Genomic DNA, 12862 nt, shown 5'->3' on the forward strand with positions numbered 1-12862 from the left:
TGCCAAGAGTACATACAGTAACACATGTTGCAAATGTGCTGCAAATGAACTGTGTAAAGTCTTTTTTTCTTTTACAGAAAGAAGGAAAAGGTCTAGAAACTTGTTGCTTACCCTGAAATGCAGGTTTGTTCATGCTAGCCATGCGAGGACAGTAATGCTGGCCAGGGAAGCCCTGAATGTGCACCTCCAGAGGAACAGGACGTACTGATGGTCGGAAGTTGAACAGACCCATCTACAAGAGAACATTTTTTTTTTTTCAAGTTTAACGTTGAATTAGTTTATAAATTGCTATTTTGTTTTTCTGCAAGACAAATACATATCTCTCTTCTAGAACTTTTTTTCATACCTGATTAATGTTTAGCCAGTCAGCAAGGTCTCTGGCATTTGCTAAAGCAGTGGATAAACCAACTACTCTTACAGGCTTCTCGGTGTGCGATGAGATAAAGTTTGTTCGAGACACAATGACTTCCAATACTGGGCCTCTCTCATCCCCTAGTAAATAAAAATTGCATTGAAAAATAGAGAAAAAGAAAAGCTTCAGATGTCAAAAAGTACATTCACATCATAAATACTAAAACGCTTGTTCAAATTTAGCAACAATTCTCATTAAAAATAACAAAACGTGCTCACCCAGAAGATGGATCTCATCTATGATAAGAATGGCAACCTTCTGAACATAGCTTCTGTTCTGCCAGCTTCTGCTGACACCATCCCACTTCTCCGGGGTAGTAACGATCAGGTCAGCTTGGGCAATGGCTCTCATATCAGGAGTCACATCTCCTGTCAGCTCTACAACCCTGTAATCAAGAAAGACGGTGGCTTGGCTTTGCAAAGCTTTAAAACATCTTAATGTTCAAATATTTACTCCTAAACTTAAATTCTTTAAAGAGTGAAGCGATTTTGTTTCTCATCAAATACATTTAATAGGACTTCTGAAATTAAGTAAATAAACTTGTCTCTCTGTTTCCCTAGCAAATACCATATAAATACCAAATGCCATTCCTTAGCAAAACCATATAAAAAGAAGAGAACGAATATGAGTCCCAACCCATCTATGGTTAGTTTTTCAAAATGAAGATAACATTATATTAGTATGATACAATGTGAATCATAACATCCTGTCATATCCAGGATGAGAGCTTTCTAGAAAGCTACCAAGTTGCTGCCTGCTGTTCTGCATAGATCTCTGGTTTGAAAAACGAAGCTAAACTGCAGCGTGTATTGCATTTGTTGGTGAAGGACCATTAAGACTGGTGCAGAAATTATCTTGAGATCATTTTTTGGGAAGATTAGCAGAGTTTTTCCAATTGTTTGCCTCATTATGTTTTCTACAAACAGCATTTATGATGATCCATCATTTTAGATGGATCCATTAGAATGGATTTTTGATATTTCATTTACACATTCTACATCCATTTGAATAAAAATTCCTCACAGTAATGTGTATCTTCTGTTCAAAATTTAAGTCACAAGTAATTGTAAATTTCAAAAAGGAAATATTACTTGAAAATATTTTAACTCATTGCTACAATAATAACAGGAATATCACTGGTAATTTCACATACACACAGTAGCTCTTCTTTCTCATGAAACTTGTGGTGTGCTTTGAGCTTAATTTAGGAAAAAAGCTATATGTAGAAAACGCAAAGGCCATAAATAATGCATCCTATGGATAATAATTTTAATTCAGAAAACTACAATTTTGCAAAACCATCACCATGACTGATATACCTCACAGATCATAAAGTAATGGCTGAACAACACCTGAGAAGATCATCAAGAAATTAAAGTAACCAAGCAATAAAATTATATTAATTTATATATGAAGGGCATAATAAGATTACTAGTACACAGTCCATGCAAGTCTTCTATGTTCCTTAGAGCTGAGGTTTCTAATGAAAGCTTATTTTATGTTTTCAATTTCCAAGAATATTGTAGAGTGAAATCTCAGCTTCATACTTGTTATACTGGCAAGTAAGGAGAATGCAAATAGCTCAGTATCCCTTTCTTAGTTTTGATTTTGCTATCACTACAATGACTATTGTCAGTGCTTTTTAAGTACTAGAAATTTGAAGGACAGTGTATAATCGAAACCTATTTTGAAATACTCATAAGTATTCTGTAGATTTTATTCATACTTGATGGGCTGTTCTTTTGCTTCTCATTTCTCTGATTAGGTAAGGAGAAACATACTTTTTACCAAGTTTTTCTTCAATCCTAACTTTCCAGTCCTCAATTCGTTCACGGACGAGTGCTTTTAAGGGTGCAATATACACTGCCTGTGAAAGAAATGTCACAAAACCAGAAGTTAAACAAGAAACCTTTATAACAGAGTACCTACAACATATAATATTTGCGAGATTTGAACATACTCATAATCTATAAAATGCATAAGGCCTGAGTTCCTTAAACGACCTTTAACGGGATTATATTTAAAACAAGCATAATGCTTGAAAAAGTGGTTTTGTTTCCTGAGACATTAATAAGCAAAACAATTAAGATAAAGAATAATTTCTTGAAATTGAAATATTTATCATATCATTTAAACACCACTTATATAAATAATGTTTTTTTTTCTTGCCAGGAGTATAAAATCAGTAAGTTAACATTCTAGAACAGAAATAATCTGAATTTCTAGCATGCAATATCTTACCCGATTTCTAGTTATGTCATTAAATTATTAAAACATTACCAGTTAAATAAAAAATCTGATTATTTTAAGCTAAATGTCACAATTTTTTTCTCAAAGAAGCCTGCGGTGCAGAGGGGAATACTCTCACATGGACAAACAATACTTACTTAAAGATTTATGGTCAAAAATTCTGAAGCTTCTGAATATGCAGAAACTGCTCATGAAGAATTCACATACATTCTTTAAAATGTATAGCCATGTTTTCAGCTTTAATAAAACCTAAAATACATATTCCTTTAAGAACTGGCTATTTTGTATGTCTCACAGATATTCTGAAAGTGTATTAGTGGTTTTTTTTACCTCACTTGGACTAACTAATTACATGAAGATATTGAAATTTCAAAGATGATTAAGGTATTTATGTACACAATTTCTGTTAACTTAAAAGTTTATTCTTTCTTAAATCTTACACTCAGATACAAAGATCTTTCCCAAAGACTTTAAAGTTAAAATGTGGTTAACTAACACAAGATAGCTAAGCCAAGAAACATATATATATTCAAGAAACAGATATATATTCACTTTGAAAACAACTTTGAGTTGTTCAGCGTTTAGGAAATTTAAGGCACTGGGGCAAGCTGTAACAGCAAATTGGCTTGTAGTAATTAATTGCAACTTATTTGTTTAAATAAAAGAGAGACTGGGCTAGTTGTTTTCACATGGAAGGGAATTAATAAAACAGTACTACTGCTAGTAGAAGGAGATTAAAGCAGGAAATGCAGTTAAGTGAGGAAGAAAAGCAAATCCAGCATGCCTGTATGTCGTGTTTGTAGATTTAACTCTAGTAGTACACTGATAAAAATAAAAAATTGAAATAAAAGCACAACATACATAATGAAATGCCATTTTGTATCCAGACAGATATAAATTGGAGACATTAAAATTCAGTTTCTCATAGTATTTTTCTAGACTTTTGTATTGCTGAAAACATGGTAATACAAAATGAGTCTAATAAACCTATTTTACAAACCTTTGATGTGGGATACTTGTTAAAAACTCTAAAGATGGCTAATTCAGCTGCAACAGTTTTTCCAGAACCTGTAGGTGCTCCAAGAAGAACATTGCAGTCTGTGTGATAAAGGGTATGAAATATCTGTGTCTGGATAGGATTGAAGTGTGTGAATTTGTACAGGACTTCATATTCTGGATGTCCCAAGGCTGTAACAGGCAAAGGTTGAAGGTCTAGAAGCTCTATAATCACAAAATAATTGTAAGACAAGATATGTCATGACATAACATAGCTTACTATGAAGATAAAGATATTAACCAGTAATTTAGTGCAAAACAACTTACATTGGAAAATGTTTTACTTAATATCTCATATGACACAGAGTCCATATTTTGGTAATTGTTCACTTTGATGAAGAATAATGAAAAGTTGTTTTTATAGCTCTGAAATATTTCTGCAAGTACTGTTTTAAGTACTCTGATAGCTGTGAACCAGCTATTTGCAGAGATTAATCTTTTTCTTATAGCTGTTTTCTTTTTACCTTTACTACTTGTAGTAAGTTCTAAACTCACCGTATTAGATTATATGTATATCCAGGTCTTATGATAACAGAATGTGGAGTATTTCAAGGTCAAGGAAAAAATCCATTAAGGAAGGAAGGATTCTTTGGAGTTTCCAAGTTGATGGAGTAATACAAATCAGATGAGTACAACTAAATTTTGCATCTAATTCTTTAGGCATGTAATTAAAGACATAATTTTAATAAATAAACAAACAGCTCTTCAATATATGATTCTCAATATATCTTGAGGGCATCTGCTAACCAAACAATTAGAGACTCTGGAATTTGGAAGATGATATATATAACCAGATTGGATTTGGAATACTACCAAATTAAGGAGACTGCAGTGATTCTGCTATGCAGATGCTTGCTTTGAAGTTTGGTTTGATTTTTTTTTTTGTGGCTGGAGGTCTCCCTGTCTTTTCAGGGTGCTTCGCATTAAGGTATGATATGGGAGTCATAAAATCTACTGAGGCAATGATGCCTAATATTCTTCACATGTTTTTCACTGATATGTTATGGCTGTTTTATCATTCCCACTGAAATGGTGATTTCTTGGGCTCAGTCAAGGAGAAAGAAGCCTTTTTTTGCCTAGCAGGGCCTCTATGTACTTCATTGTTGAGTGGGAACCAGATGGGAATTGAAATCAATTACCATAAATCCTAGAGGCTCCATAACTGGTGATGTGTAAATATCTTTCTGTTTCTTCTGAATAGTAGTCAGTGATCAGTCAATTAGATAAAAAGGTTACACATGCTTTTCCAGACACTGTAGGTACAGTATAACAATAGCTAAACACTTCACAAACACATGTGAATTTATGCATGCCAAAGGACAACACCGTATGAGAAGTGAGTATTTCTGAAGGCAATCACTTGCTAGATGAGCCAAATGTAATTGCGGGGGAAAGGTTTTACAATGACATCAGGCCCAATGAATGTATAAAGCAATTTATGTATCCAAAAAAAAAGAAGCAAAACACAAACATATGCTTCTGTGCCAAGTGTTAAAAAGAGGGGGAGGGGAAGGCCACGACTTGATGAGATGAAATGTGGTGTTGTGCTGTAACAGTGCTTAGTATGATACATTTATCTTAGCAAAAATAGTAAAATATTTCATATTTTCAAAATTTTAGCACTGTTTCTTTTGTCTTTGATGAATGCCATTTATAATACACTCCAAGATTATTTTTAACTAGTCCAGAAGAAAAGTAATGCTTACAAGCACTAATATAAGACATACTGTAACACAGAGATTGACTTAGTTTTATATGACAGATTCTATTTTCTTATGATTTATAGAGAAGCTGGAGTAACTAAAAGGTTGGTATTATGCTGAGATTAAATGAGCTGCCTTTTGTTCAGCAACTGAAAAATTTAGAGAGCTGGAGAAGAAATATCACAAAGTGAAATTCCATAAATTTTTCTCTGATGAAGCAGAAGTAAGAGTTTCATTGCACTAACATAAGAAAAATCAATATGAGCAATATTAATTAAAGCAAAAGGATCAAATTTGAAGTTACCTGTGTGGGGTGGATGTCTCTCGGGAAGAATCAAATGTTGAAAATTTATGATACATACAGCCTCTGCTCCTAACCATCTATCAGACACAGCTCGAATGTAATATTGAGAAGGAAGAGGTTCAAAAATTGGGATTGTGAACACCAGCAGTTGAGGTTCTTTAGTAATGACCTAGTGTAAACAGGTAGAGAATAATTACTGCACAGAAATATCAGTAACTTGAAAAATCATAGTTTGTCTAACTTCCATAAGCATACTAACACAAAACAATAAAGTATGTGTGCACCTCCATGTGCTAAATGTTTACATCTTTACAAAATATTTCACCACTGGGAATGTATTTTGCTTCAAAGGACAAAAATAAGACTGTCTCTTCATCTTTTTCTTTAACAGAAAAAACCACTAGTGTCTTTCTTTTTTTCACCTGAAAATAACTGTCCCAGCAAAGAAGGAAGAAAAAAAGGGACATTTGAGATTAGAAAACGTTGCTGTGGGAGTCCAAGCTGATCTAGTATACCTGAATCTGAAAGCTTTGCTACTGATTTGAAAATCTGCTTAGGTCAAAATACTGTTTGACATTACAAATCCTCATCTCACTAACTTTATTTTTGTCTTCTACGAGATTCTGAATAAAATCTGTTACCTGTTTCTTTTGAATGATGAAATACTCTGAATGATAAATGTGATCATTAGTAGGATCTTCTACCCAAATCCACCAGGGCTCTCCAACAGTGCCATGTACCTTTAAGAGTAGAAAAGATAGCTTTCTTTTAGTTGTAACAAGGTTCTCTAGGTTTGCTAGGTATGTTGGATATATTTCTAAATGACACAGGCTCACAAAGGAATACAGAAATACAGAAAGCGCAAAATAACATTTTGAATTAGATCAGTCTGCTTAAAGATTATGTTTCAATAAGAGTTTGCTTAAAGTAGGTATCAAGTAAATGGACATGATACAAATGCAACTGAAGGCAGTGCCTCAGCTGTTTATAAATAGACTGAACTGCCAGAGTTTCCTCTAGGCTCCTATGAACACTTCCTCTTTATTCCTCCCTGTACTTCTGCCGTTGGATTCTGCATAGAGGATTGTCTTTTGCTATTGTCTGCTCATTTTTTGATCAAAAACATTCCCTCAGGAAACACTGGACACTAAACTGTGACATTCCTCTCTCCTTCTCTCTCTTCCCCTTTCTTCTAGAAAGATACAGGAAGGGGATTCAGAAGGCTATAGATTGTAGTTGTTGCTACAGGTGAAGTGAGAAGAACATAAATAGAGCTGTCTCTTGATGATGTTCCTGCCATCTGGCAACAGTTTTTTCCATCGTAGATTTTTGTTTGCTTTGTTGTGTACCTTACTTTGCCACAAATCATAGCTAGGTGGGATTCTCTTTTAAGATGTTTTTGTTTCTTTAACAGAATAAATAACTTGTGCCAGTGAACAAGTATTTTACTTAAATATCTAGGAAAATAAAGAAAAATGCATAGTACAGGTGTACAGAAGCCATACTATTAAGCGAACATAGATTTCTGATGTTTCTGATGAGGACTGTGATAAATTGCAAAATCAGAGGATGAAAAAAAAGTTGGAATTATTCCTGAACTTAATAGAAAAAAAAGACAAAAGTACATAGTTGCTTCTAAAGGCAATTATAACACTACAGGAATTTGGTATTGATTCACACAGTATGCATTATTTTCAGCATAATTTGTTCTTGTGGATGTGTCGGAAAACAGTCTGTAATGGTTTCTGAAGACAAAAATATGTACAAAGAATAGAACCAAGGTGCTTTTGTCTCCTTTTTACCACAGTTGCACAATAGAGAAGCAGATGGACATTCATTTTCATTCGTTTAAGTTTCACTAGCAGCTTCACTGGGACCCGAAGCAGTGAAACTGAAAGGACACAGGTTACTGCAGGTGACATTTTGAAAAATGGCAGTGAGACTATTATTTCATCAGAGTTTTGGAGAATTGAAGAGAAGAAAGATTTAAGGAAGGTGATTAAGTTCAAAGCTTAGAAATTTAATTATTACCTGTAATAGCATCCTAATTTTGGAGAGTCCCGTGGAAAAACTGCAGGGCAATCTGGGTACAGGTAACGTAACACTCTCTCCAGTAATGATTCTCAAGAACTCTGGGGAGCTCTTAAGAACTGACACATACCAGTATTTGGGGCAATCATCACCCTAAAAACTGCATGTTTGATATATGACTTGGCTAATTAATACTAGTTGCATTATTCTGTATTTCTGCTGGACTACACCTGACTGCAGTAAGGCTTAATTGCTCTGCCTGGGCATGTTTATAGTCCTTTGCTCCTAACAAAAGAATAAAAATTTTTCACTGGATATGGCTTGCTCACATGCTTTTACTGAACTTAAGGGTTTCCAGAACTGAAAACTAAAGCCATTAAAGATCAAGATGATGTCATTTCTCATGACTACCAAAACATATCTTTTTTCATTTGTAACAACAAGTGCAAAATTTGTGATGAGATCATTCTAGAATTAAGTATTCAGGTAAAGGAATAAACTTAAAATCATGAAATGTTAGCCAAGCAGGGTATTTCAGTCAAGTATGGTATTTAATTTTTTAATATTCTTGTTTTATTTGATTACTCCAATTTTTTGAATGGAACTTTTTAGCAACTAGCTTTTGTACCAATTACAGCTATACCTATAAGTTTCTATAGATATCATCTGAAAAGCTTGATAAAATACTATGTGATGATGGAAAAGCAGTTTCAGAGTGTCAAATTTAAGACAGTTATTAATTTTTGGAGACTATTAAAATTTAACAGCTTTATTTATTTACTGTGATAGAAGTTTCATTTACTGAAGAAACAAGAAAATCAACAGCTGCGTTACAAAAATAAAAAAGTGAAAAAAAGTTTTTCAAGTTTTTATGAGTACCAATATACAAATTCACATAAAAACAGCTCCTTAAGTTGAACTGATAAAACAATCATAATGTTTCCAAAGCAACTGTCAGAAAAACTGTGTAAAGGGATTACAGCAGAAAATAGACTTTTGACAAAATTTTGCTATAACTTTAGAAGTTCAGAGTCAAAATAACAGTATTATTCTGTGTGGACCCCTTTTCAACTTGTAAAAATACAGAGGAACCTGGATTTTGTAGAAAAATCTAAAAATGGATTGAGAAATTACCTTTTATTAAGATAAAGTTAAATATGAAGAATCGTAATTTTTTTTTGTATTTAACAGATTACAGGTAAAGTGGATGAAAGACTGAAGAATAAAAATTTGTTTCAATCCTAAAAAGTAATGGCTTTTTTGCCTTCTGAAGTATTGTATATAAAAAAAGAAGCAAAAAGTATGCCAAGTTATAATTCATGGTAGGAATTCACTCAAATATTTCTGTAATAAATTCAAGCAGCCAAACAACATCAAACTTTCTATATTTTCATTGTTAATCTCCCATTTCTAAGACAATTTAGTGAAACTTCCAAAATAAAAAAAAAAAAATTTAGGTCAGGAAAATAAAATTCTAAAGTAATTTAAACATTTGTGGAATAAATTTCTAATTTACTTGTGATTAAGGTAAATTTGTAATATAAGAAATTTTTAAATTAATTTTTAATCAAAGAACAGACACAATATCCACCTTTCAAAATAATTTATCTTAAGTGTAAATCTCATAAGTGTAAAAGAATAAAAATACGTTTGCTCATTGAGATATCTTTTTTCTGTAGAAAGTTTCAGAGGATTTTTTTTTTTCTGTAGAAGTTTCTGAAGTACCAGCAACAATACAATGCCCCCATGTGGACACATATATTTAATTTAGATTTATGTTAAATCTATTTCTAATGAATAGCTTCTGAATCAAAGGGTAGATCTAAATCTGCAACTAGTACAACTCCTTTAATATAAATTTGCACCATAAAATACAGATGAGTATAACTCCAAATACATCTCAGCTTTTGTGTCAGACAAGTCCCCAACAGAAAAAAAGGCACGGATTTGTGAAAGTACATTTGTAAAGCCATAAAGAGCAGCAGAACTTGGCATACATGAACTGCATTTCAAGGCTTTATCTGAATGTGTTTGCCATTCATTCGTAGTTCAGACTCACTCGTGTCTCCCTTTTTCTTCCTTCTCCTCTTTGGGCATAAAACTAATCTGTGTGTGGCTACTGGTAATATACAGCATAAGCATTTGCCTCAACATGTTATAAACAGCCCAATCCTGCAAGAATTAACAGAAATAAAAAGATGATCTTTGCCTGCCTTCTTCTACAAAAGTCATAAAGGCCATTCTTATTATCAAACTTGCTCTTTAGCTAAAATAAATATCTTTTTTCTTATCCAAACAGCTACGGACTACCTGTAACCATCTCATTTACTGAAGCTAAATTAATGCTTCCTGTCCTTCCTCCTCCTCCTCTTTTTTTTACCTGGTCATTCCACGTGAAGTCGGGAGCGATGTTCAGCCGAACTCGGAGCACTGTGCGGGTAATTGGCTGAATTGTTGCTTCCATTATGATGGAGGGTATTTGATGGACACACTGTTTTACCTTTAACCCAATCTTCACATGATGCAGCATATGACCTGCCAAGAAAACATTAGGTGTAACAAATTTGCATTTCCAGGAAAAAGAATACAACTCTGACTTTCAAATAGGCTTTTAGAGAGAAGTATTATTGCTTGCTTGTTTTGCTCTTAGGTGCGTAAATGTCTGACTCTCTTGACCCGGCATGTCTGAATGTTTTGTAATACTTAACTTGAATTAGCAATTTAGTGCCTAGAAAAATCAGTATTAACCCCCCTGCTGGCTATAACTAAGGGGTTAAAGTAACTATTAAGACTTCACACTGAAAACATATGTCAAGCTACTTCTCTCTCCATTACTGACTTTTTGACCAGGTTGTTACCAAGCCATATAGGTCTTTTTTAAAGCACGAATACTGACTTCTTACTTAATGAAGGGCACACAGTTGAACTTCTACAATTCCTGTGCAGTGATTCAAGGCAGATGGAATGCTTCATAAAACTGAATAAAGGTAGTTAATAGGTTAAAAATGTACATGAGCAAACATCTCACAGCAGCTGATATATTTTTCAGAATATATCAGTATGTAACTAAGAAAAAGGAAAAACTCAATGTTGCATTTTCTATCCCCATCATGGTAACTAAGGCAATAAAGAGATTATTTTAATTAAGAAAAATGTCCTACTTGAATTTTACAGCTCAAATCTCTGTTCCCTTGCTCTCCATTTTAAATATAAAACAAAGCATGTAGCAGTGATTTGTTTCCTGAAAAATACAGCACCTTCCAGCTTATTTAGGGAAAGACGCATAATTTATTACATTTTTCACTGATATTGCTTACGCAATTATCTGGAGCACATTTTAGATTTTAATTGTGATGGTCATAAGTACTTCCTGTTAAAAGCTACCTTATCAATGGCTACTACTATTTTCTGTTATGTGGTTCCTTAACCACACTTACCCATGTGCACACTTACTGAATAAAAAAAAAAAAGGGAGAAGAAGTCCCATTATTTGTGTTATGTTCAAGGTGAAAAGGTTATACAACCTTTTTCTTGCAAAGAAAATAATAATTTAGGGGCACAGCATCTTGCAATTGCTATTTTTTTTGCTATTGATCCTGACTTTAACTTTTCAGTTTTCCTTATTTAAAAAACTGGCAGATACTGCTTCACACAGGTGTTTATACTCTGAAGAAATGAATGGTGATTTTGCTTAAGAAACAAATCCCTAATACAACAGTTTTAACAGCTATTTAATCAGTTTAATTTCCAGTTGGTAAAACTCCAGCAGGTTATTAAAATATATCAATATTATAGCATTTTCACACATGGACTAGCATTTGCAATTAGAGGTAAAAGTTCAGAAATCAGGTTAAATAAAGGCAGATGACAAATATGCAAAGATATGACTCAATAAACCTATGCAGGCAAGTACACTTTTTAATGCCAAAAACCACCTTCTTTATCACGATGTGTGAGGTGAACCACGCTTGTACAGGACAGCATTGAGGTTTTTTTTACATTTACCTGCTAGGGGAAAATAAGGCTCCCCTCCCAACTTCTACAAAATATTATAAAACTCTTTTCCCCTAGCTGCCTACCCCCACCATCAATGGCATTTAAGAAATATTAAAACCTTCTGAAGAAAAGCTGACTATTCAAGAAAATAGTCATGTTTAAAAAAAAAAAGTATAAATTTTGCTTATTTACAATGATTGTCATCTGTATTTTGAAAAAAAAATAAGACTGTTTATCTCAGATAACACAGTGATTTCCTGGCTTTCTGGAAACTCCATGGTTACACCGCAATAGCACATAAACTGGTGTTGACCAATTCATGGTACACTGGAAAACGGGATCTGTGCACACAACATGCTTTTCGCTCACTGGGAGGGCTGGCGCCCATCTGATACTTTTATCTCCCGCTAAGCCATGGACTGAGTTAGCCAGCTCCTGTCTTTGTTATTCTATCTCCAAGGTCACAAAAACATTAAAAAAGGAAAAAACACAAAGACTGAAACTAGTCCTGTGGAATCAGAAAACAAGGCAGCACCTGGAAGTTGTACCTTTTCTCATTTCAACATGGCCTTGAATTAAAAATAAAAATAAGGTGTCTGCCAGGCAAGCACTTCCTTCACATCCCTCAGATAGAGGGGCTAGACAGGAGGAAGTGTGCCAAGTATCTGGACTTCACAGAGATGCACAGATCAACTTGCTTTGATATTTATAAGGCTGAAGAACACAAAATATCATTACATATAATCAGCAATGACCTGTTTTCACAGTCAATTCCCAAGTCTCATCTACTTTCTGATTAAGTTAATATAAAACAAAACTAGACAAATTGCAGGTATATATAGATACATTTTCATCTGGTCAATACTAGTTCTACTACACTGAAGGAAGCAAAACTGGTTTTGCATTTTAACACAAAATTTTTTCTTCTCCAAGGGTGGGTATGGGGAGAAAGACTCATTAAAAAAACAAAGACAAGAAGAAGAGAAGAGAAGAGAAGAGAAGAGAAGAGAAGAAAAAGAAAAGAAAAGAAAAGAAAAGAAAAGAAAAGAAAAGAAAAGAAAAGAAGAAAAGAAAAGAAAAGAAAAGAAAAGAAAAGAAAAGAAAAGAAAA

General features: G+C 33.6%; 1 protein-coding gene across 2 annotated transcripts in view; it reads right to left on the reverse strand.

Moving 5' to 3' along the window:
• ASCC3 (activating signal cointegrator 1 complex subunit 3) overlaps positions 1-12862 on the reverse strand; it is a 266716-nt gene that overhangs the window by 67190 nt on the left and 186664 nt on the right. For both annotated transcript variants that reach the window (XM_027632616.1, XM_027632609.1), the window contains exons 22-29: positions 10137-10291; positions 6367-6465; positions 5726-5894; positions 3663-3883; positions 2194-2279; positions 631-797; positions 347-492; positions 112-232 (exon numbers count right to left, since the gene is read on the reverse strand). In XM_027632616.1, coding sequence (XP_027488417.1) covers positions 112-232; positions 347-492; positions 631-797; positions 2194-2279; positions 3663-3883; positions 5726-5894; positions 6367-6465; positions 10137-10291 — 1164 coding nt within the window. The remainder of the gene's footprint in view (positions 1-111; positions 233-346; positions 493-630; positions 798-2193; positions 2280-3662; positions 3884-5725; positions 5895-6366; positions 6466-10136; positions 10292-12862) is intronic.

Source organism: Corapipo altera, unplaced genomic scaffold, assembly GCF_003945725.1.
Source record: "Corapipo altera isolate COAL_440 unplaced genomic scaffold, ASM394572v1 2b, whole genome shotgun sequence".
Classification (NCBI taxonomy): Eukaryota; Metazoa; Chordata; class Aves; order Passeriformes; family Pipridae; genus Corapipo; species Corapipo altera.